General features: G+C 57.7%; 8 protein-coding genes across 8 annotated transcripts; 4 read left to right on the top strand and 4 right to left on the bottom strand.

The window, feature by feature from the left end:
* Positions 1–1,388: 1,388 nt before the first annotated feature.
* On the top strand, positions 1,389–2,039 carry EsH8_VIII_000569 (uncharacterized protein; the record flags this gene model as incomplete). The annotated part of the gene is made up of 2 exons (XM_083269611.1): positions 1,389–1,637; positions 1,755–2,039. The coding sequence occupies 2 exons, from the start codon at positions 1,389–1,391 to the stop codon at positions 2,037–2,039; spliced, it is 534 nt and encodes a 177-aa protein (XP_083129379.1).
* A 1,806-nt stretch (positions 2,040–3,845) lies between these two features.
* EsH8_VIII_000568 (HET domain-containing protein) lies at positions 3,846–6,051 on the bottom strand (the record flags this gene model as incomplete). Its single annotated transcript, XM_083269610.1, has 2 exons — positions 3,846–5,500; positions 5,586–6,051. 2 exons carry the CDS (start codon positions 6,049–6,051, stop codon positions 3,846–3,848), a joined length of 2,121 nt encoding a protein of 706 aa, XP_083129378.1.
* Positions 6,052–7,342: 1,291 nt separating this feature from the next.
* Positions 7,343–10,055, bottom strand: EsH8_VIII_000567 (tRNA (cytosine-C5-)-methyltransferase; the record flags this gene model as incomplete). The annotated part of the gene is made up of 3 exons (XM_083269609.1): positions 7,343–9,695; positions 9,755–9,984; positions 10,038–10,055. 3 exons carry the CDS (start codon positions 10,053–10,055, stop codon positions 7,343–7,345), a joined length of 2,601 nt encoding a protein of 866 aa, XP_083129377.1.
* A 1,064-nt stretch (positions 10,056–11,119) lies between these two features.
* EsH8_VIII_000566 (class II aldolase/adducin domain protein) lies at positions 11,120–12,183 on the top strand (the record flags this gene model as incomplete). The annotated part of the gene is made up of 3 exons (XM_083269608.1): positions 11,120–11,386; positions 11,461–11,599; positions 11,684–12,183. 3 exons carry the CDS (start codon positions 11,120–11,122, stop codon positions 12,181–12,183), a joined length of 906 nt encoding a protein of 301 aa, XP_083129376.1.
* A 412-nt stretch (positions 12,184–12,595) lies between these two features.
* Positions 12,596–14,386, bottom strand: EsH8_VIII_000565 (protein MTG2; the record flags this gene model as incomplete). The annotated part of the gene is made up of 1 exon (XM_083269607.1): positions 12,596–14,386. One exon carries the CDS (start codon positions 14,384–14,386, stop codon positions 12,596–12,598), a length of 1,791 nt encoding a protein of 596 aa, XP_083129375.1.
* A 2,245-nt stretch (positions 14,387–16,631) lies between these two features.
* EsH8_VIII_000564 (uncharacterized protein) lies at positions 16,632–17,402 on the top strand (the record flags this gene model as incomplete). The annotated part of the gene is made up of 2 exons (XM_083269606.1): positions 16,632–16,759; positions 16,814–17,402. 2 exons carry the CDS (start codon positions 16,632–16,634, stop codon positions 17,400–17,402), a joined length of 717 nt encoding a protein of 238 aa, XP_083129374.1.
* A 1,603-nt stretch (positions 17,403–19,005) lies between these two features.
* Positions 19,006–20,652, bottom strand: EsH8_VIII_000563 (uncharacterized protein; the record flags this gene model as incomplete). Its single annotated transcript, XM_083269605.1, has 3 exons — positions 19,006–19,137; positions 19,194–20,354; positions 20,509–20,652. 3 exons carry the CDS (start codon positions 20,650–20,652, stop codon positions 19,006–19,008), a joined length of 1,437 nt encoding a protein of 478 aa, XP_083129373.1.
* Positions 20,653–21,388: 736 nt separating this feature from the next.
* EsH8_VIII_000562 (DNA-directed RNA polymerase core subunit RPB5) lies at positions 21,389–22,265 on the top strand (the record flags this gene model as incomplete). The annotated part of the gene is made up of 3 exons (XM_083269604.1): positions 21,389–21,472; positions 21,599–21,681; positions 21,740–22,265. 3 exons carry the CDS (start codon positions 21,389–21,391, stop codon positions 22,263–22,265), a joined length of 693 nt encoding a protein of 230 aa, XP_083129372.1.
* Between the last annotated feature and the right edge of the window lie 426 nt (positions 22,266–22,691).

The raw sequence follows: 22,691 nt of genomic DNA, 5'->3' as shown, positions 1-22,691 counted from the left end.
GGTGGGCAGGATCTTTTACTTTTCCGACAGAGGGCCCCACGCGGGCCGATCTTGGTCGCCATCTGGATTCTTTTGGAAACGAAGGCGTTGGGGATGGACTATTCTTAGAAGGAGACCCCATGAGTCGGCGAAACCGAGTCCGTGGGACATGATCACGTCATCATCATCACATGCGGGCTTCATTTGTTTCTTTTAATTATTTTCATTTGTTTGAATCATAACTGGCTGGCGGGGCGGACGATCATAGAAGGGCGGCATGAAAGCGCAAGTCTCGACCACGATCCCGAGACAAGCCAACGGCGACTGATGAACGACTTTGTTGGTCAGAGAGTGGAGGACGAAATGGCCTCCGCTGCTGCCCATTGGCACGCTGGAGGGTGATGTCTTGCAGACATCACGGAAGGGAAGAGGCGGCTAGGGAAAAGGCGAAAAGGGAGGAGAGCGGTCGTGGAGCGACTTGACTCAACTGTACATATTTCAGAGCTCCTCGACCCTGCGTTGGGGGAAAGACGCTCAACCTTCCTCCGACCTGACCCTGAATGAAAGAAAAAGCATATCAAAGCAGTACCAAACAAATCTTGCAGTGCCCGGAATGCCGTTTTAATGAAGTGCAGAAAACCCTCGAATGAGAGAAAAGGCAATGCTAGTTTACCCGCTTCCCGTGAGGTCTTCGCATCTGGACCCGACGCCTGGAATGCACTACATTATCGGAGGCCGGTAGAAGCATTCTTGGCCCTCGGCAGGCCACACCAAACACGGGCCCGGGAGAGCTCCGCCGTCATTCCCGGCCGCGATGTCGGAGGACCTCATTGGACGCGAGCGAGTCTCGGGAAGATTGCATGGTGTTTAATTTTGTAGTGTTCCTGGCCCGGGTTCCTGATTCTCGCCCGTCACGTCATGCCTCCGAGGCTCTTCGGCCGCCGCTGATTATTCTCTCCATGCCGAGTAGGTAGACAGAGAGGGCCTTGTCGACATAAAGAGCCGGCTGTTCAGTCCCCCTCCGGCGTCGTGTCTTCTCCTCTTCCTACCCTTACGCACACCACACCACAGGACTTGCATCTTTCGTTCGTTCGGAGGATCAACCCGCCCGCCCCTACTTTTTTTTTTTGTCTTCAACTGGCCCCAGTCACTCACTTATAACTGTTACAAAAAGAGGAAATACCGCAAAACCAAACAAACATCGCAAAGACGCAGTAATTCAAACTTTTTTATATAATTCCATTAATATCTATTATTCAAATCTCGATACTCGCATTCGCTCCCTCGGCAAACCTCCCGACAGTGAGACATCTCCAAAACGGTATAGGAAAGACGCGTCCCCCCCCGGAACAACAAAGAGAAAAAGCGGAAGAAGAAGAAGAAGAAGGCAAAAGGGACAGCAAGACAAGATGCAGATCCAGTCCGTCGTCGCAACCATCGCCCTGGCCGCCGCCTCGGCGTCGGCCGCCTACGTAGTCCCCGGCCCCATCCACCCCCCGGGCTACAACGGCACGGGCACCTTCACGGTCACGAAGGTGTGGGACCGGGTGACGACGTACTGCCCGGAGCCGACAACGCTGTACTTCAACAACCGCACGTACGTCATTGACAAGCCGAAGACGTTCGTCATCCCCGACTGCCCTTGCACGCAGACCTACGTAAGTGCACACACACACACACACACACACACACACACACACACACACACAAACCGCTGTGCCTCCCTTTCCTTGTACTCCGTGACATGGTGCTAAATCTCCCTCTCCTTCCACCAGACCACCTACCAGAGCGAAGGCGACAAGCCCACCGCCCCCGTCCCCGCCAGCCCGCCCATCCAGACCCCCGCCGCCGGCTACGGCACCTACCAGAACTACCAGCCCGGCCAGCCCGGCCAGCCGGCCCAGTCCGCCAACCCCGGCGTCTCTGCCCCGACCGGCGCCCCCGGCGGCGGCAACGGCAGCAAGCCTCCCGTCGTCGCGGCCGGGGCCCCTGAGAACCGCGCCGTCCTTGGTGTCGCCGCCGTCGCCGCCGCCGCCGCCGTTGCTGCTCTCGTCCTGTAGCGGAACGGGCCGGCGACTACGTCTCGGGGTGAGGGCTTTCTTTTCTTCTTTCCCGTCTGGTGTTGCGGGCGGGTGAGTGGAAGAAAAGGGGAAGGAGAGAAAAAAAAAAGGGGGGGGTAAGGGGGGATGTGTGTGGGTGTGAAGCCAGATTTTCTCTGCGCCTTCTGCACTTTCGTTTCCGCAGCCCCCCACCGCCCCTTCGTTTTCTTCCTTCCATTTTTTCTTCTTCTCGTTGTCTCCCATCTCCCTTGAAACCCAGACGGTGGGGGAAGAAGAGGAAAAGAAAAAGAAAGAGATATGAGTTTGGATTGCCACGTGGTTGGGAAGATTACATTTCACCCCCCCCTTTTTTTTGTCGGTTGCCGCTAAATTCCCACCCCTCTCCATTTTCCTTTTTAACGTCAAGATTATTACGCCTTTATACTTCAACGCCGACATGCCCCCATAGACGAATAGATGGTAGACGATGGGAGAGTGGTTGATAGAATAGGAGAGAGACGGAGACGCGGAGAGAGAGAGAGAAAGAGAGAGAAAGACGAAACATTATATGCGGTTTCGCTGGAACCTGGATGAAAGACCGGGGGAAGGGCGATTCTTCGCGCAGTGGATGAGGGGACGAATGAAACTTTTCCTTTGTATGAAGCACCCGGGGGATTTCCGGACTCTTGGCCACCCCCGAGAAGGGAGGTCAAGGGGCGAGGAAAGGAAGGGGATGGGTAATGTTCTATCTCGAGCGATTTTCGCTCCCAATACAGGCATTGCCCTTTACTTACGAGGTGAACTTATACCTTGGATTCCCCCTTCCCCTTCTTTCTTTTACTGATGCTTGTACGTCCGTCTTGGCATGTACAACTATTGACTTGTGTGCGTGTGTGTGATATTAATGAACCCCCATTCATCATCCAAAGCGCCTCGACCATGAGAGCCACCTCGAGCAGGAACGGGTAGCCTTGTGTGCGTGTGTGATAGTCCATCTCGGCCGGGCCCATTGCCGAACTCGCCCGAGTGGACTCCTCCGCACTCGTCGACTGGCCGTGGACCCGTGGCCACTAACACGAGCGGGGCTGGTGTGAGTGTAGCTTGGAGGGCGCGGTCGCCGTGCGAGTTGCCGGAGCCGACATGCTCGAGTGGGCCGGCCTAACCTGCCACGGTCTTCCAACGTGCCGTATGCCGAAAGCGGTAGGACGGCGACGGATTTGGTGCCGTGCCTGGAAAGGCCTTTCCCTAGTCGTCGTCAAGGTGGCTGGCTTTCCCGCCTTCCCCCCCACCCGCCGGAATGCCGCCTCGAGATATCAAGATAGTCCAGAGAGTCGGAAGAGAACATCTTTCTCATCCTAAACGCTTATAAAGGGGAGAATTGCAATGGAAACCGACGTGAATCACAAGGAAGAGGGTGGCGGATCGACGTCGGGGGAGGGGGTGCTGGCTGCGAGTTGGGGGCCTCGTCTCCTTGTTGGCGAAGACGAAGAATAACATGCCATTGGGCGACCGACCCCTGTCGGATTCATCGCGACCACCGATTCGAGTTAGCGCCCTTGCCACCACAGTCAGGCTGGCCTCGGTGTCTATGTCGAATGCTTCAGTCGAGGCCCCAGAGGCGCGCGCCAGGTTTCACGGGGTGAGTCGGGAATGGCTAGTCGATGGGGCCGTTGGCAAACCAAGGGGATGATGCGAGTGCTGGTTTTGCATTGTCCTTCATTTTGTGGCTCGATGGGTTTCTGCAAACGAAGTTGGGCGCCACGGCCGGCGCTAACATCTTTGCGTCGATCGAATGGGCACACACGCGCGCCGAGTCTATGGGGATGTCTACATGATTTCAATGCTTCTAACGTCGTCTCTTCGTTCATGGTCGGCAAATGACTCAGAGCCCGCCGGCCCGAACATGAGACGACTCCCTTTCCCGTCGTCTGGTCTGAAGTTGAAGTACCCTACCCGCCGGTAACTGTGCTCATCCGCCGCGGCCCGGGCATCTGCAGTGCTGGCCTCTCGTAATGCCAAGCCCGTGATCTCGACTCCTGCGGCGTTTACGGGCCGCTCCCGAGAGCGCAACATGGGCAGGAGGAAGAGAGGGCCGGCGTGCGGCTCTTCTTCCTCGCGGCGATCAAACACAAACGGGTCATAGTCTAGCCTCCCCGTACGCCCATCTACCACGATTGTGACCCCCGCACCCGCCCGTTCCAGTATCTCAACGGCGTAAAGCTTGCCCTCCAAAATGACAGAGCCGTCGATGAGCTGCCCGGTATCGTCTCCGGATAGCGGTACCACGTTTGACTGAACAACGCGTGCGAGATCCACGATTTCCTCGTCGCTGTTCACCACAGCGTCAAAGGATACTTGGCCTTCCACCGACGCCCACGACCAAGACGGCGCGCGGTATGCGGATCGGCGTTCCTGAACCGCCGGCCCCTTCAGCCTCCAGCAGAGCTGCCAGACGAGCCGGGACCCCCAGAGGCCCGCCAGGTATCTGTCCCCCGTGGCCTGTCGGAAGATCTTGGCTATGCCGGCCAGGGCCACAAGCTTGTCCTCTTCGTACGTCAAAACGCAGCCAGAGTATTCCTCGACCAGATCCTCCCACATCTCAGCAGCCTCCTCGGAGTCCTGCGTGGATGACTGCCCGAGCTTCGATATCCTGTGGAGCCGGGCTAGCGTCCTGCCGGGCCCCTCGGCGCTCTCGTCCTGGCTCCGGGGAATGCCGTCGGGCAGGCTCTCGCAGGCAAAAAGCCGCGAACACTTCCAAAAGACCTGGTCTTTGCCGAAATGGAGGGACCTGGGGGGCAAGAGCCGCTCTTGAAAGACCCAGCCGCGCTTGTTCAGCGGCGCCCGAGAGTAGTCGTCGAGGACTGCGGTGCCGTCCCAGGCCGTGTAGTCTCCTGATGGTATGTCCCTCCTCTCCGAGCGAACGAGGAAGGCTTCCGAGACCGACGGGTCCCGCTCTCTAAAGAGCCCCCCCTGTGGCCCGTCCGAGTGTGCCGCGATGATGTTGCAGGCCGAGTGCGAGTACACGTCCTGCATTGTCGACGCTTCTCTCTGCCAGTCTTCCCGGCTGTCCTGGAGAATACACAGAGAGTCGATCCACACATATCGTATGTCGAAGCGATGTGCCAGGGAGACGGCGTCCCTGAAAGTCCGGGGGAGATATTCAATGGGTACTGGTTCTTGGAACTCGGCGAGAGTGTCCGAGGTGAGCTGTATAAATGGCGATGGGCCCCAGCGGTGACTGAGAGTGAGATAGCCCCGAGAGAGGAACGGCGGGGGCTCTTGTGTGGCGATGTGGACATTCCAAACAGAACTTCCCGGAGGCCCGACGTCAACCAGTCTGGTCGGGTACCATGCAGTAGAATTCCCGGTGCGCCGGGTGCAACCATCGTGTTTGCTGACACAGTAGTCGAGCCACTTGCTCATAACCCTGAAGGTATCTTCAGAGTCCATGCATGGATCCAGGCGCGCGGGCACGGCATCGTCTGCGTCAACCATAGAACGTCAACTTGGATTGAACAACTTCCGACACCAAACATCGAAACTGCAGGGACGCGCAGGGAGACTTACCCGGGCCTCGCCTCGCCAGGTTAAAACACACAAGGTCGTCGAGGTCGCCCTCCCTCCACTCGCGCCCCAGATGCTGCTCCGACCCCGCGAAGAAGAGGCGTACGGGCTCGGGTCTCGGGTGCAGGATGATGTCCGAATTCAACGAAGTCGAAATGCTTGCTCCCGCAGAGTGCCTCGCGAAGCGCCTGCAAAAGCCACAGCCGTCCCCGACGGCCCTGGCAAGATGTTCGAGGGAGGCATGGTGCCGGTTGCGACGCCGCCGACGAAAGTCGTCGACCTTTACAGAGTCCCTGCTAAAGGCCCTTTGGCATGCGCTACAGAGACGGGCTGTGTCAGGGTGCAAAGGCTGGGGTTGTAGGCCCTGATGGCTCCGCTGAGGAGGGTTGAGTCCGTCGAAGTGTGTTAATGGGCTCCTGTGACTTTGCCCTGAATGGGGGCCGTCAATGTTGGAAGTCTGGCGGCTCATTTCCTCTAAAGGAGTATCCCGGATACCCCTTGGTTAGCAGCGTCGATAGTCAGTTCTCAATGCCATGACATGGTGTAGTTGCGATGCGAAGAGGAAACAGGTTGTCGACTGACATGTCCCCGCCAACCCCGCACCCCTCGCAACTTGGGATTCGTAGGATTCAACTGCCAACGAACAAAAAAGAGGCGCAACAAATTCTCTTTAAACGGAAAGAATAGAAGTCCATGTTGGTAAAAACCCACTACAGAAATAACAGAAATAACTGCTTCCTTAACCGCCAGGGCTGTATTCGGAATCGCTGAGTTGAGACGAAGCCCCCGGCGGGTGTAAGCCAACAGAGAGGCCGATTCCGTTGACGCGCCTCTCACTTACACCACACTTTCCAGTACACTTTTACTCTGCCAGCCAAATTTGAAGAAGTCCTGTCGCTTTTAAAAAGCCATGGAAATTACACCAGTCCAGTCCACGACACACACACACACACACACACACACACACACGCACACGCACAAAAGACCACTCCCCCACTCACTGGAGCTACGCACCAACCCCGGCGCTGGCCCTCCGTAATAACCCCTCATCCCATTCACCTCCAGCACCACCAAATAGCCTGCCCGGCTAGCTCAATCGGTAGAGCGTGAGACTCTTAATCTCAAGGTTGTGGGTTCGACCCGTAAGCTCACCTTCCCTTGTGCACAACATACAACAATGTATCTAACATCATACTAGCCACGTCGGGCTCAATTCCCGTCCGCGATTGAAGCGCACATTCTTTTTTTTCTGCTTCTCTTTTTGCTCATTCACGTGGGTGAGACTATCTTCGAGGAAAATACATCAGAGACAGACCGTTCACCTTAAACAACTCGTATAAAGGCGAATCATGTTTGTGGCGTCTGCGGACTCGCTTTGGGCGGCTGCGGTGATTTGACGGTCTCGGATTCGACCTGCGTCAATCATTGACCAGAGCCAATACATGCCTCACTTTACGAAGGAACACCCGGGCCAGTAAGGCAGACGAAGTGTGAGTCTAGACTTGTGACATGATCCTTTATTCTTTAGACTGTAGAACGCCCATCTCAACGATTCTCATGTACTCATACATTTTCCCCGTCATCCAACCCTACCTCTCGTCCAATCGCCAATTCTAGGGCAAGGAACCGCGTTATGGACGAGGGCTCACCCGGAATCTTCCCAACCGTCCGCAGCCGCGCGTCGCATAATTCCTCGCCTCCCGCGCAATCTTCTTGCTCCCGGGGGCCCACAACTCGTCAACGTACGCATCGGACTTGTTCTAAGAGTCCTCGGTAGTGGCCGGCTCAGCGACCGGCTCGGCGACCGGCTCGGCGGCTGTAGGCTCGGCGTCCATCTCCTCCGGCGTGGGGGCATCCTCAATGTCGATGAGTTCCGACTCCGCGACGTAGGTTTCCCCGGCCGCCTTGGCCCTGGCCGCCTCGTCAATCTGCTTCTGCTTCTGAAGGCTGTTGTTGATGAGGGGCGTGGTGTCATTGAAGATGCGGAGCAGCATGGCCGTCCGGTCCTCCTTGGGAAGCATGAGGTTGAGAGAGTGGATGCTCTTCCACAGCGGGAGCGCCATGCGCTCGCTGAAAGCCGGGTCGGTGCCGTCGGGCTCGACGCGCAGCACGCAGCAGCCCATGCCGATGTCGCGCACCCGCTCGCCAATCTCGCCCATCTTCTCCCACTCGCCGTCGGCGATGCGGGGGAACATCTCGATGAGGAGGCGGCGGAGCGTCTCCTTCGAGGTGAGACGGACGACGCGCTGCTCGCCGACGTAGCCCTGAAGGATGGGCATGCCCTCGGACTGGATGCGCCAGCGGCAGACCTCGGCCGAGGGGGCGTCCTGCTTCATAAACATCTTGACACCGCCGTGGATGACCTTGATGCCCCGGCCCTCGTTTTCTACGAGGATGTCGCGGGCGAGGGCGGAGGTGTAGTAGATCGCCTTGGCGGGCTCGCCGACGGCGTTGCGGACCATGAAGCGGTCCTCGGGGAATCGCGACGAGACGTGGTAGAATGTCTTGATGTGCTGGATGACCTCGTGCTTGGGGTTCAGGTACTTGAAGGGCTCCTCAACCCGGCCGTGGACGTTCCGGTTGGTTCTCTGGGGCTTGGCTTGCGACGTTTCGAGCTTGGGCTTCTTGGTCTCTTGGGTCTCACCGTCAGCCGTCTCGTCCTCTCTCGGTCGCTTGACGCCGTTCGTAGCCTCCTGCTCAGCATCCTCGGCGCTGGCCTCGGCCGTTTCCTCACTTTTTTCTTCCGTCGAAACCTCGACCTTCTCCTCGGTCTGCGCTGCCTCCACCGCGGTCTCCTCCTCGGCCTTTGCTTCGGGGGTCTCCTCGGCGCCGTTCTCGGCGGCGGGCGTGGCAGCCGCTGTTGTTCCGTTTGACTTCGCGGCGTCGTCGCTCTTCTGGTCTTCGGGGCGGACCTTGACCTCGGACTTCTTCTGCAGCACGGTGATGAAGAATCCGCCGGTGTCCTGCTGGTGGGCGTAGACTCTCATGCAGCGCTCAAGGGGGAGGTCGGCGCACACGCTGCCCTCCAAAGGCGGGAACATGGTCTCGACAAGTCTTCCGGGCGCAATGCCGTCTGCGCTGGCCTTCGTGAACTCGTCAACCTCGGCCTGAGAGCTCCACAACCGGCCGGACTTGTCCATGATCTGCCACTTCCGCATGCCGGGGGCTCGGACGAGACCCTGCAGCTCGTTGCTGCAGTCGACGATCTCGACCTTGTCCGGGCCACCGCACCGATCAATGGCGGCGGCGATGACGGACTCGTTCTCGACAGGGTTCATGCTGCACGTGGAGTAGACAACGCGACCTCCAACCTTGAGCATGGCGAGCGCGCGCAGCAGGATTCTGACCTGGGTCACATGGAGACCCAGGGCGTTGCCGGGCTGCCAATCCTTCCACAGGTTCATGTTCTTCCTCAGGGTGCCGTCACCCGAGCAGGGCACGTCGGCAAGAATACGGTCGAACTTGAGGTATTGCGGCTTGGTCGGGGTGGCCGGGTCCGAGGGGAGCTTGATCGCGGGGTACTGGGTGGCGTCGTGGTTCGTGACGAGCAGGTTCGGGGAGCCGAGGCGCTTGAGCTGGTGAACAAGCATGTGTCCTCGCTTGTAATCGGCGTCGTTGGCGATCAGCAGGCCAGTGGTTCGTCCAGAATCGGACGGGTCGGCCGAGAGGTCTGCCTGGCGCTCCTCCTCCGTCTCCTCGCCGAGGTCAAGTCCGTCCTCCTTGGCAAAGGCGCGCAGAACCTTTCTGACTCTCGCCTCCTCGCCCTGGTGGATCATCTCGAGAAGCTGGCCAGCCTTGCTGCCGGGGGCAGCGCACATGTCCAACACGGTCATGCCCGGGCGGACGTCCATCAAAAGAGGAGGGATCATGCTGACGACCTCCTGTCTGCTGATGTTTCCGACGGTCGTCTCCGAAACCAAGAACTTCTGGAAAGCCGCGAAGGGAGGGTATTTGCGGATGATGTTCTTCGGGGTGGTCATCCACCAGGCGAGCTCGTTGGGGTACCAGGAAAGCGGCTTGGGGGGCTCGACGGTGCGTCCATCAGCGTGTTCGATCGTTTCGATCTCGGGCATGTATCGGCTTTGCAGAAGCTTCTTCACGGCCAAGGCGTGGCTGGGTTAAGGTCAGCACCGTTGCGAAAGAGGACATGGTCGAGAGTGGCTGCCACCTACCCCTTGGAGCCGCAGAAGCGGAAGCTGTTGGGCAGATCTCTCCGCAGCGCATCCCAGAAGGGGGCCTGCTCCTCCTCCGAGAGGCCGATGATGGTGTTGTAGTAGCGCTGCAGTCTCTCGTTCTCCTTCTTGACAGCAGGGTACGACTGCCACGACTCGCTTCGGGGCTGACGACCGCGGTCAGCGCCGCCGGTGGCACCGCCGCGTCCACCCTTGCCCTTCTTTCCTCCCTGTTACAAAGGTCAGCGCAAATGATGACTGTACCGGATAGCACTGGACTTACTCTGAATTTGCGACCCATGATGTCGGTTTGTTGACGTGCGTTGGTTTGTTGTTGCGCACGTGTGTGAGTTGCGATGGAAGGGGATCGCAAGTGAGTTGAGTCGGCGTGTCGCGCGGTGTGAAATTTTGCCGTCACCAGAAAAAAAAGTTGGAGGTTCGGGTGGAATGCGCAGCCCCTCGATGGGTGTAGATTGGCCAATCAGCCGCGAGGCCTGTGGATATCTTATCACCCCGCATCGCACCCCTGCAGCCCAGGGTCTGCCCCGGCTCGTATCCGCTCAATCTGATGAGAGACGTACCGCATCCAGACAGCTCCATCCTTCAACCTTCCTCACGGCCATTACGCTTCGTCTCAACCTCGTGGGTTCCCAGGTGCGCGTTTTCGTTAATCGGCGCGGACATATCGGCAATCATGCATCGAGGTTGTTGGCTGTTTATTTATGATACTACTCATGAGAGCTCTCTGGCTTCCCCTACTGGATAGTTCGAACTCCTGAGACCTTGAAGCTCCATCGCGGTCACGAGGGAGCATGACAACAAATGCATGCCCCCCGCCGCCGCCACTTGCAGCCTGCAATGGGATCCACGAATTTCGCCGCTGCATAATGTACCGTGAAGGGCGGGAGTATGCTTTTGTACTAATATCCCGAAAGCGATTGGGTCCTCGTCAACGGGGTGGAGTGGGCACCGAAGCACTCAATTCAAGGATGGCCCGACATCAGAGCGTACAATGCGGGGTTGTTACCTCGGGAGTCGGAGCCTCTTAGCAACTCACGCCGCATTTTCTATCTGTCATTCCCGCAAACTGTAGTTCAATTTCGTTAAGAAGCTGTCCCCGACAGGGACTGGGTTTGTCGTTAGCTTAGAGACCGGCATGCGAAGTCAGGAGGCCGAAAGGTTACGAGCTATCCGTATAAAGCAGCTGCGCGCCTTTCGGATCGACGGGCGGCGTGATCGACAATTGCCTGACTTTGACCAACTTAAATACGACCGACTCTTAAAAGCAAAACCCCGTCTCTCTCTGTCTCTCTTTCGCTGCCACAATTCCCTTTCTAACGTAAAGTGCTTTTTGGAATAAAAATCATGGCCCCTCCAACGTCAGTCAGCCAACTCCCCCAGGTAGACGCCTCAGCCGCCGCCCACACCAACGGCAATGGCGTACCCAGCGCGCCCAGCACTCTCAAGCAGGACAGAACCAAGACTATCGAAACGGCGGGATTCCCCAGGCCGCAGAAATTCGATGACCCGTACCAGCAACGACAGCATCTCAAGGAGCGGCTGGCTCTAGGCTTCCGCATCTTTGCCAAGAACGGCTTCGACGCTGGTGTAGCCGGCCACATTACAGTTCGGGCACGTCTTCAACCTTCCCCCTCCCCAATGACAATCTCACCTCGCGTTCACAAACATCTGACTGGTGTATACAGGACCCCGTTGACCCGCACACCTTCTGGCTGAACCCGTTCGGCGTCCCCTGGCCGCTCCTCAAGGCATCCGACCTCATTCGCGTAAATGAGAAGGGAGAGGTCATCGAAGGCGGCCCAGTTAAACTCTTGAATACAGCCGGTATGCTTCTCTTTCCAAACTTTCACAGCCCTTAGTGGCCGGCTACCCTCTTCAGTTACCCAACTGACACCCAACCCCCTATAGCATACATGATCCACCACGCCGTCCATGAAGCCCGCCCCGACATCATGTGTGTAGCCCACTCCCACTCCCTCTACGGCCAGGCATTCTCCACCCTGGGCCGCAACCTCGACATCACCAGCCAGGACACGTGCGCCTTTTACGAGGACATCGTCCTCTACAACAGCTTTGGCGGCATCGTTCTCGGCAAGGAGGAAGGCCTCCGCATCGCGGCGGCTCTGGGCGACAAGAAAGCCGCCATCCTGCAGAACCACGGCCTCATCACCTGCGGGAAGAGCGTCGAGAGCTGCGTGTACTGGTTCCTGAGCCTCGAGCGCTGCTGCCACCAGCAGCTCCTCGCCGACGCCGCCGCGGGGGGCAGGGGCCACGAGACGGTCAAGATAGACGCCGAGGACGCCGAGTTCACGTACAAGTCCATCGGCACGGAGCCTGCGGGGTGGTTCTCGGGGAAGCCGACTTTCGACATGATGGAGCACGAGTCGGGCTACGCGTACAAGATGTAGATTTGCCGTGCTTCTTGAGCGGGCTGGCAGGGCGATGGTCCACGATTGGACATGCCAGGGAATGTAATCACTGGCTTTTGATAAGCTAAAACGGCTGCTTGTCCTGCGGGCGGGTATGTGAGGCTCGGATCTGCAGGGGACTCGGCGGACAGGATTATCGAGAAGGAGGACCCTTTGTAAAATACCGATATGCACACGCTGGTGTAGCTGACATGAGTTCATTGCTTGAAGATGTGGTTCCGCGCCATTGCCGTGAAGCCGAATCATGCTACGTGCACCGTCATCCGTCTCCGTTGTCAAGTGCGCGGCTCAATCCATTTTGCAGCAACTGAGTGGTTGTAGACGGTGAAGTAGTCACCCCCACCGACAAAGTGATATTATACAATGATAGTACACACATATATGATACATTTTACTCGTCAAGCAATCCTACAGTCCAATGGACAATCCGGTCGACTCCCTGGCCGTTGATGGCGCTCACGGGAATGACGGTACACTTTTCCGTCCAGGCGTTCTCGATCCCGCTCGGATGAGGCGTGGTTCCCTGGTTGATCTGGTCCAGGTATTGCCTCAGCTCCTTGAAATTCTCCTGCGTCTCGGGAAGATCTGCTTTGGTGGCGACCACGAACCAAGGCTTGGCCGCAATATGCAGACCGGTCGGCTGCTCGGGCGTCGGGGGAGCGTCGGCAACCATCATGGTGCCCTCGAACGCTTGCTGATCGCGAGCGCCGGATGCCAGATCCCAGTCGATGCGGGAGTCGATCTCGCGATCGCGCTCCTCCTCCTCACGCATTTGGGCGTAGAGGCCGACCTCTTTCCACAGCGCCTTGAGTGCCTTCACGGCCGGGCCCGCAGAGAGGTCGACGACGAAGGCGAGCACGCCGGCACGCTCGACATGGCGCAAGAATGCAATGCCGAGTCCCCGATCCAGGTGGGCACCTTCAATAAGACCCGGGATATCCGCAACCGTGAAGCGGGTCCGTTGCTCGACCAGGACCTCCTCCCCGCCGGGGCCACCGGGTCCAGAGTCGGCGGTCGGATACCGCTTGTAACTCTTGATAACGGGCCGGCCTTTGTAACTATCCAAAACCACGGTGCCGATGTTCGGCTGCAACGTCGTAAAAGCCCAGTTGCCGATGCGCGTGCGTGAATTGGTAAGCGCGCGGAGCAGAGTGCTCTTGCCAGCGTTGGGCAGACCCACGAGACCAACGTCGGCAAGCAGCTTTAGCTCGAGCTCAATCTCCATGGTAACAGCGCGCTCGCCCTTGGTCGCGAATATGGGCCGCGGGTACTCTCGCGATGTAAAGTGCGGGTTGCCAAGGCCGCCGATGCCACCGACGGCAAGCAGGATGGGTTGCGACGACGGGCGTGACAAATCGAGCTGGATCGGTCCAGGTGGTTGATGATAAAGACGCTGACGGCGAGGAGCCGGGGGAAGAGAGATCGTCTTCAGGTCGCTCTTCGAGAGACCTGGATATAGAAGGAATTTGTTGCGGTCGGGGTCCTCAGGCTCGTCGAGGTCTTCTTCGACTTTCGATTTCCTATTTTTGCTTTGCTCATCGACCATGTCGTCTTCCTCCTCTTCGACGCCGTCCACTAGTTGTCGCCTCGCCAATTCCGCCTCCCGCTCCCGTGCTGCTCGTTTCTCGGCCTTCCTTTGCGCCTTCAATGTGCGCTGTAGCATCGCGTCCTCGGCGACGGGGTCTTCTCTGCTGACCTCGCGAAGCACGGTACCGACGGGTACAGTGATGATGACATCGTCTCCACGTTGACCACCCTTTGAGCTGCCCATTCCGGATTTCCCTTTTCCGGCGCGAATGAAGCGCCTCCTTGCCAGCTTGTGCAGAGATGTTTCGCCATGCACTGCCTGGATGTAGATGTTGCCTCCATGGCCGCCGTCGCCGCCATTGGGTGGACCGTCCGGGAGGTATGCGTCGCGGAAGAACGAGATGCAACCATGGCCACCGGGGCCTGCATAGAGGGTAAGCTGGGCGTTATCGGCGAAGATTGGCGCGGAGTAGTCGTCGGGAGCCGGGTTAAGTCGACTGGACGGCGGTTCTTGGGCGACGTGGGTCGAGCTATGGCGGCGGCATGCGAACGCTCTCGCGGCAAGGCGAGGCGCCGTGGTGCCTCTGGAGAGGAATAGTGAGGGATAAAGAAACGGGAGAAAGAGGGAACTGCCGCCTGAACATCTAGCCGCCATCTTCGTCTCGCGTATGACACCGGTTGTGGCCGGTCGTCGTCAAGGTTTGGCGACTCCTTCGGACGAAATGAAGCTCTGGAAATTTTGGGATCTGGCGGCGCCATTACGATAAGATAAGAAACATGATTATATAATCCAGCAGGGGCGGGAGCAGCCGTTTGAGACTGGGATCAACCACGGAACGGCGCTGTCAATCGGACCAGTGCCCAAATCACTGGGAAACAATTGGGGCTGAGACGTGATGTCTTCGCCCAGTGCACTGCCTCCCTTGCTCAATTTGCCTGAGGAAGAGGAGTATAACGGCGGATCTCGCTTGTCTTTTCAGCCTCTTCAACGTCACTCCTTCACTTCGCGAGATGAGGCTCCGTGGCAGACCACTGTAATGCCAACCCAGCCCGGTCGACCCGGGGCCACATGAAAAGCAGTGCTGCAGCTTACCAATGGCGGATTGCCACAGCTTCTACACGAATCCAAAATCTGACAGATCGAATTGTCAAGGCATGCTTCACCCACCTGCGGCAGGCTCTGGTTGAGAGGCTGGCTGCACGGGGCAAGATGCGGTGAGCCAGCCAGAACCCGCGACCCAAAGCATAGGTCGCAGATGCACCGGAGCAGCAGCCCGCCCCCCCAAAGGCAAACCCAGATGTCGTTTGTCTGTACGGCGGAAGCGATGTGACACACTGGGTGGATGGTCTGACCATTTCCAAAGCAGGGCTGGGGAAGATTCGAGGGGATTAGCTCGCCTTTTGTGAACGCTGGGCCGGATCTTCGCCAGGCGTTCGTTGCTACTCAGGGAACTGGTGAATACGGCCCGCGACGTTGCACTGAGTGGAACCAGGTGGTTTTCAGCGATGTCTTGATTAGTGCGTGTCCGTACTCTTGTTCCCCCCCCTCCACTCGTCTCGTTCGTCCCTTCTGCGTCTCACGGCGCTGTGTGGTGCAGGTCTATTTTACCACCTTACCTAAGGCAGTCCAGCCACTTGCCACCCCACCCCGCCGGTCGTCTCGGCCTCTGGTAGCTGACCCGCCCGACTACCTGCCCCTCTCCGCTTTCTTTCCTCTTCGGTGTCTCCCGTTGGACAGCGGGGCCACCAACGCAGTGTCTCGCGCGGTCCAGTGTGTCGCTCGCTTCTCGCCCAACCTCCCCCCTCCCCGCTTCACAGCAAACCGCCCCGCGGCTTCTTCTGACTGCAGCTCTCCTACTTGCTGCCCCTGTCCTTGACCGCCTTGAAGCCCAAGGGCGGGAACGGCACCGAAGGGAAACGAGGGGCGGCGACAACGCACACATAATCAGCCCCTCCACTCACTGACCTGTTCTCCGTTCTCCGTCTGCAGACCTCGTGGGCTGCTGGGCTTTTCTGCAATTTCTTCCATCTTCCACCCTCCCCCTCCAGCAGGAAGAGAGTCCGCCTCCTACTGGTCGCCGATCAGATCTCATTGGGACTTCGTCGGGCAGACGACCTCTCTCGCTTGCCCCCTCCATTGGGCCACTCCACCCCCCAACACTTGCATATCGCAAGACGCTCGCATTCGAGCCACGACACTCGCTGCAGTCAAAACCCCGTTCCCATTCGATCTGCTCTTCATCTACCTGCGCCCTCGTGGATCGAACTATCTTCTCCCCACGTCCTCTCCGCACCGTCTGATTTTGCTTCCCGTTGAATGAGAGTCCGGTGTTGACTGCCACAACATCGTTGCTGCCGACAAAGTCTCCTCCATCGTGCACGCTTTGAAGCGTTGCTTGCTGCTTGCTTGCTTGCTTGCTTGCGTCGTTTCATGCTTCGATGCTGCAGGATACATAGCACCAGCGGACGGCAGCAACTCGCTTCATTCGTCCTAGTTTTGTTTATTCCCAACTCTTCCCCTTACCGCCGACGCTCTACTGCGCTGTTACCATTCCCCCTCTTAATAATAAGTCAGGTCAGTACATCACCGCCGTCCTCTCTCCTTCCATTCCTTCTTCCCATTCCACAAGCCTCTCCCTCAACCCCCCAATCCCACCACTTTCCTCCATGAGACCCAAATTCTGGGTCTCGAGGAATAATGTCAATTGTACTAGTAGTGGATGAACCATCTTGACCTCCTTGTACAATATCCCCGCCCCGCCGACCCTACCCCTTCCCACATAAAGCCAGGCCGTTAGTGTCCCGTCTGGCAACATCCCGCTAAGATGTATAGCAGAGACTACAGGCCGCGTACACCGCGCACACCGCGGACGCCGCGAACGCGCAAGTCTACTGTCAGGATGGACCCTGACTGCGCGATATGTAATGCTCCTGCTTCTGTGGCATGCGACTGCGAGGCCAAGGGGCTGGATGTTGCCATTAAGCAGGCCGAGCATCGCATGATGCAGTCGATATACAACGACATCCGGTAAGCCCGAAAGTGGCTCAATGGTGATGGCCTCAGTGCTGACTCTTTTATCAGTTCCTGGGTCCGAGCTCATGCCCAAGATTACATTTTGGAGTATTTCCGCCTTCTCACAGAGCGCCGCAAGGCGGCTCACGCCGCCAACCTCGACCGTATCAACGCCACCGCCTACCATTACTACCACGCCCCGCCCCATCCCAGCGAGCTCGCCCAGGCGCAGGCGTCTTTGAAGCGTGGCATTGACGAGGATTGGCAATCCAGCGTCCAACGATATCCCGAGGTTTTGGAGTACTTCTTCAGCTTGGTCGACTTGACCGTCCCACCCGACGATGATCCCATCGTCAAGGACCCTCCTTTGAGCGCCCTCAGCGGCTCTAGGAAGTCGGGGAGAAGGCTGTCAGGCAGACCACAATCCGGCCCCCCAGCCATTGCCGCTGCCGGTGGTCATGAAAGAGATCCGTTCGCCATGAGGAGGCCATCTCCTCCTCCTATAGACCCGCCCAGCCGAAGAACTCCAGGGTTGAGAGAAGGGGACAGGAGACCCATGCCGCCAATGGGACACATGCCGCCCGCGGGCCATTACGGACGAACGGCACCTCCTCCGATGCCACCGGGTTCGAATTATTATCAATGGGGTCCTCCTTGATGACCCTTAATTCAGCGATGACAAGTTTTTTGCGCTGGATGGCCCCCCCGGAAATTGATCAATCTTTGGTATGGAACGCGGCGTTGTTACACTTGTATGTGTTATGAGATTCACGAACTGCATGAGCCCCTTTCCCGGCGTATTTGACACGGAATCACCAGAGTCTTGCATTACAGTACGGAGTGGCACCCTCGGAGACGCCCCCTTTTTCGGGTTTACTCTTTTTTATTTTTTGCTCATCCAAGCTTAATGTGCTGAGAGAGACACAGAAATTCGTGCTTAGTCTCGTTAGTTTTTTGTACGTCCGTCTGTTTTTGGTAGGTCGGCGTTGGAGTATCGGCAAAGGAAAGAGGAACGTTCTCATCATGGCTAGCATTTACGACGGCGCAGGCCGTATTCTCTTGTTCTCTTCTCCCCTCCCTCTTCCTCCTCCCACCCATTTTTGCCAACTAGTAGTCTACGACAGGGGAAACAGCCACGAAATACGAGGTCGCTAGAGCAGAATCTAAAAAAGAAAAAAAAAAGATACATAAAAAAATCACCTAACCAAGCTTCCCACGCGCGCCGTGAAAGCAGGCGATTAACACGATCACCACGATCACCGTGTAAAAATGCGACCCAGGCGAGGCAGCTTGCTACGATTCAGAGACGTCATTTTCCTTCTTCTTCTTCCCCCCGTCTCACGATGCGAGGCCTGGGGAAGTGGAGCGGAATCGTTGCTACCGAGGCTACACGCAGGTCAACGCAACGCAGGGACCCCCCCGATGGAAGAAAGGAGAGGGATGTTTACTCCTACACGCCCCCCAAGAACCACCAACTCCCACGCATTTTCTCATACAGCGGCACGTCATATCATCGGCTGACAACCCCCCCCCTTCCCTTGTTTGACATGACGCGTGAGCACACCTGCCCGACGAGTGAGCCCAAGGCAGTGGACCAATGTCGGCGATTGAGCCTCGTGATAGGGCGGCCGCGACGCGGGAGTTGCATGTACCTGCCAGATAGGAGAGCTTGCTGCCGTAGCTGTCGAGGCAGGCGGGCATAGCTTAGCTTAGCTTAGCTACATGGACAAGGCAGCTCGACGTGGACAGACATGTACGCGGGGATGAGCTATTTCTGATACGACGCAAAGGGGGTGACATTCCCACACATTTCGCGATTGGATATTAGGATAATCTACGAGCCAGGCCCAGAGCATCATCTTCCGTCACAATACGAACGTCACCGAACAATAATCGAGGTTTGCGTGCCCTCCTTTGTGTGTTTTTACAAATCGAAGAAGCTTTTCTCTTTTCCTCTCATTTTTGGCTGGAACTAGGGGGAGCTGCTAAGTACAAGAAAGCCCCTCGAGGGGGGCTAGAAAGACGCAAAAACAGGCCAGAGAGTTATAAAAAGGTTCGCGTCCCCCGGGATCCGAGATTTTTTGTATGCAAGTTGGGAGTGTGTGGTGTATTCGTGTATTGTTTTGTGAGGATGAGCTCCCTGGGCTTCTTGTTCAGAACTCATCGCCGAGTGTGGCGTGAGAGTTCAGGAAATGCATAGCCCAGGTTAATCAGGCGGGTTCTTGGACCAGGCACATGTATTGGATCAGCAAGTCGATCGACTATGCCTTCTCCTCAACGGAGGTCTCCTTAAGGTCCTTGGTAACCTCCTCGACCGCGTCGCCGTTGCTGGTGATGCCGTTAGCCTCATCGGCCTCGAGCTTCTCGAGCTGCTTCTTGGCCTTCTCGATGTTCTGGCACATTTGTTAGCATCATTACGGTCAGGGAACAGGGGTTCCTAAAGACTTACGCGTTGCGTCTGGGCCTCCTGGTCGGACTTCCAGTTGTCAAGCTTGGCCTTGACCTTCTCAACGACGGTGGGAACGTCGGCCGCGCTCATGGGGGGGTCGATGTTCAGGAAGGCGCAGTCCTCGACAACGGAGGGCGGACAGTTGTACTTGCCAGCCTTGCTCTCGGTGGCGGCACCACCCTTCTTGCCCTTCTTGCCCTTCTTGACGGCAGGGAACAGCTCGTCGTCACGGTCCTTCTTGGAGACAACCTTCATGCCCTTGATGCCAGAGTCGTCAACGGCACGGGTAGCCTGGGCGCTGAGGCCGCTGTCAGCCTGGAGAGGAGCCTTCTCGACCTTGTGAGAGGGGTCGAGGAACTGGAGGAGGCTGTTGGCGCGGCGGATCTCCTCGAGGTAGGCGGGGTCGCTGGCCTCGGCGAGGAACTTCTCGGCGTCGGCCTTCTTGCGCTCCTTGATGATGCGCTCGTGGTCGGCCTTTCTCCTCTCGCGGGCCTTGTCGCGGGCCTCGCGCTCGTATGCCTGGGCGGCCTTGCGCTGCTGCCAGTACTCGTCCTTAAGAGTCTTGACAGCCTGGTACTTCTCGTTCTGGAGCGTGTGGAGCCTGGAACGCTCGTCGCGGAGGGTAGAGAGGCTCTTGTAGGCCTCGTCACCCTCGGCCTTGATGGCGTCCAGCTCGGCCTGGATCTTGTTGTACTGCTCGGACATGGCCTTGGCCTCGGGATCGTCCATGGAGTCCTTGATCTCCTTGATCTTGGCCTTCAGGTCGTCGATCTGCTTCTGAGAGTCGTCGAATTGGGAGAAGTTCTTCTTCAGCTTGCGGAGGGAGGAGATCTCGGCGAGAGCCTTCTTCTCGTCGACAATCTTCATGGAGCCAGAGTTGACCTGGGAGTCGAGCTTCTCGATCTCGCGGTCGACATCCTCGACGCTCTTGAAGGAGACCTTGGACCGGGCGTTCTTCTGCTCGGTGATGCGCGAGCGCAGCTGCTCGTCGAGGCGCTTGATCTGGTCAAGCTTGGAAGTACGGGCGTTCTTGCCGGCGCCCTGCTTCTGGCGGATCTCGTTGACCTGAGCAATGAGCTCCTGGCGACGCTTCTGGGTAGGGGAGGGCTGGTCCTTGCTCTTGTTGGGCATCGCAATATCGATCTTGGCCTTGATAGCGTTCTGTACAGGTGGTCTTGTAAGCAACTTGCGACCCAAGGGGGGATTTTGCGACCCAAGGGGGATGTGTCATTTTTTGGGCGGAGACCAGACTGCGACTTTGCACGACAAGAGGAGCGCAGAGCAGTCTGTCAATGGAACCAGAGGTGGCACTTACCAGCTGATCAAGAGCATCCTTGTGCTCCTTCTCGGCGACCTTGAGCTTCTTCTGGTACTCTGCCTCGTCGGGCATGGTCGGCCTGGTCTTGGTCTCGGTGGGCTTCTCAGCCGCCGCAGCGGGTGCCTTCGTGGTGTCCGCCATTGTGTTGGTAAGTCGGCCGCCCTTTACAATAGACAGTCAATTAGACAAAGCTGGTGTCTGCGCGCACTGCCACGGTCGACAAGGGGAGCGAAAGGGGTGGTGGTGCAAGGAGATGATCGGAGTTGGCTGCGCAACAGGTGAACTTTTCGTAAAAAGGGAACCCCAATTTTGTTGAAATTCGCCCTTTTGGGTTCCGTGGCAGGTACTTCTCCAGAAGGTAAGGCCACCTACTTTGCACGGAATCGATTGTGGGGTTCAGGTCCACGTTGGCACGTGCGCGCACTGTGACTCTGGACCCTTGGGGTGGCCCGTGGCTGGTGCGTGCACCTGCCACCTGGTTCCTGCTGCTGGGGTCCCGTCAATCACCTTTACAAGGTACGTAGATACGTACCCGGACCGTTTGGAATTATTCCGGCATGTCTGTGTCGGATTATCCCATGGCGATTGTTCCAGAAACCTTTCCGCTCTGACTGGGCCTGGGACAGAGGAACTGCGTTCGGAGCGCCCCACTCAGATTTTTGCTGGCTGCAAGGCTGAACCCGCCGCCGCCAGAACTTTTTGACTTACCCGTTTTGCGACGCCAATCTTTTTTCGATCTCGAACCTACTCCCCGTCGCGATACCCATCCACCACCCACGCCCTCATCCCGACCAGCCTCTTAACTCGGCAGTGACCACCCCTCTTTCACCTACCCCGGGAGCCACAGTCTCGAAGACAAAAACACGCCGTCGCCAATATGTCGGATCAGAAGGATGTCAACAAGGAGGTTACCAGGCTGTGGCGAGCCTGGCGGACGGCCCACGAGATGGCTGCGGATCGTGTATGGCACCCTCAACTCCGTGCTTGGAATTGAAGAAAGCGCGCTTCTGGCGCCGTCTTGTTCTCTCTCCGTGCCATTCGGGAAACCTCGCGAATCCACGACATGAGTACTGACGACGACTTGCAGGGCTACGAACTCGCCGAGGAGGAACTCCAGATCTCTCTCGACCGCTTCAAGATGGAGTACACCAGCGCCGACGGCAGCGTAAAGTACGCGCCCCCACCTCATTGCATCCCGCCATCATACTGACATCTCGCTTTCCTACAGCCGCGGCAAGCTCCAATTCTCCGCCAACCCCTCCGCCGACATGATTCGCAAATTCAGCCCCCCTCCGACGGCCCATAACCCGAACCCGACGCCCGATTGCGGCACCCTCTGGGTCGAGTTCCTCGCCGACACGACCTTCGGCATCAAGGAGATCAAGAAGTTCATCCACCACCTCATCAGCAACAAGTACACGTCGGGAATCATGGTCACCCACGTGCCGCTGTCCCCCGCCGCCCGCAAGATGCTCATCACCATCGAGTCCTTTGCCAAGGTCGAGTGCTTCCTGGAGGAGGATCTGCTCGTCAACATCACCCAGCACGAGCTCGTCCCCAAGCACATCCTCCTCAGCCGCGAGGAGAAGATCGCCCTCCTCAAGCGCTACCGCCTCAAGGAGACGCAGCTGCCCCGCATCCTGCAAAAGGACCCCGTCGCCAAGTACCTCGGCCTCAAGCGCGGGCAGGTCGTCAAGATTATCCGCACCTCGGAGACGGCCGGCCGCTACGCCAGTTACAGGTTGTGCGTATAAGCCTTTGCTGCGCTGGGCCTGGGGTAGAGGAGAGAAGAGGAAGAAAAAGAAAGGCGGAAAGAAGATGATTGCGTGGGCTGGATTGGGATCCGCTTCGGCAGGAGGACGACGCCCGGGTCGGGGAGGGAGTTTACGATACTCTTTGCATCACTCTTGAGTCTGGCGTTGAGGGACGGCTACGGTCAACTGTTTTGTGTATTAAAGACGAACAAGATAAAAAAAAGGGGAGGGTTTCTTCTAGAAGGACAAATACCTAACTAACTATTTACCACTGTATTGGTGTAGCTTGCAGTCTTGAGAGCGAGTGGGCCGGGATCGTGAAGCAGGCCGACTGGGTTCGACCCGGGCACAACAGCGGCCATTGTGGGAAGACCAAAAAGAGAAGAAGAGGACAGGACAGAGAAACATGGCACTCGCCAGAGAGAA

Source organism: Colletotrichum jinshuiense, chromosome 8 (assembly GCF_051148585.1).
Source record: "Colletotrichum jinshuiense chromosome 8, complete sequence".
Classification (NCBI taxonomy): Eukaryota; Fungi; Ascomycota; class Sordariomycetes; order Glomerellales; family Glomerellaceae; genus Colletotrichum; species Colletotrichum jinshuiense.
This window is presented reverse-complemented; position numbering and strand designations above follow the sequence as displayed.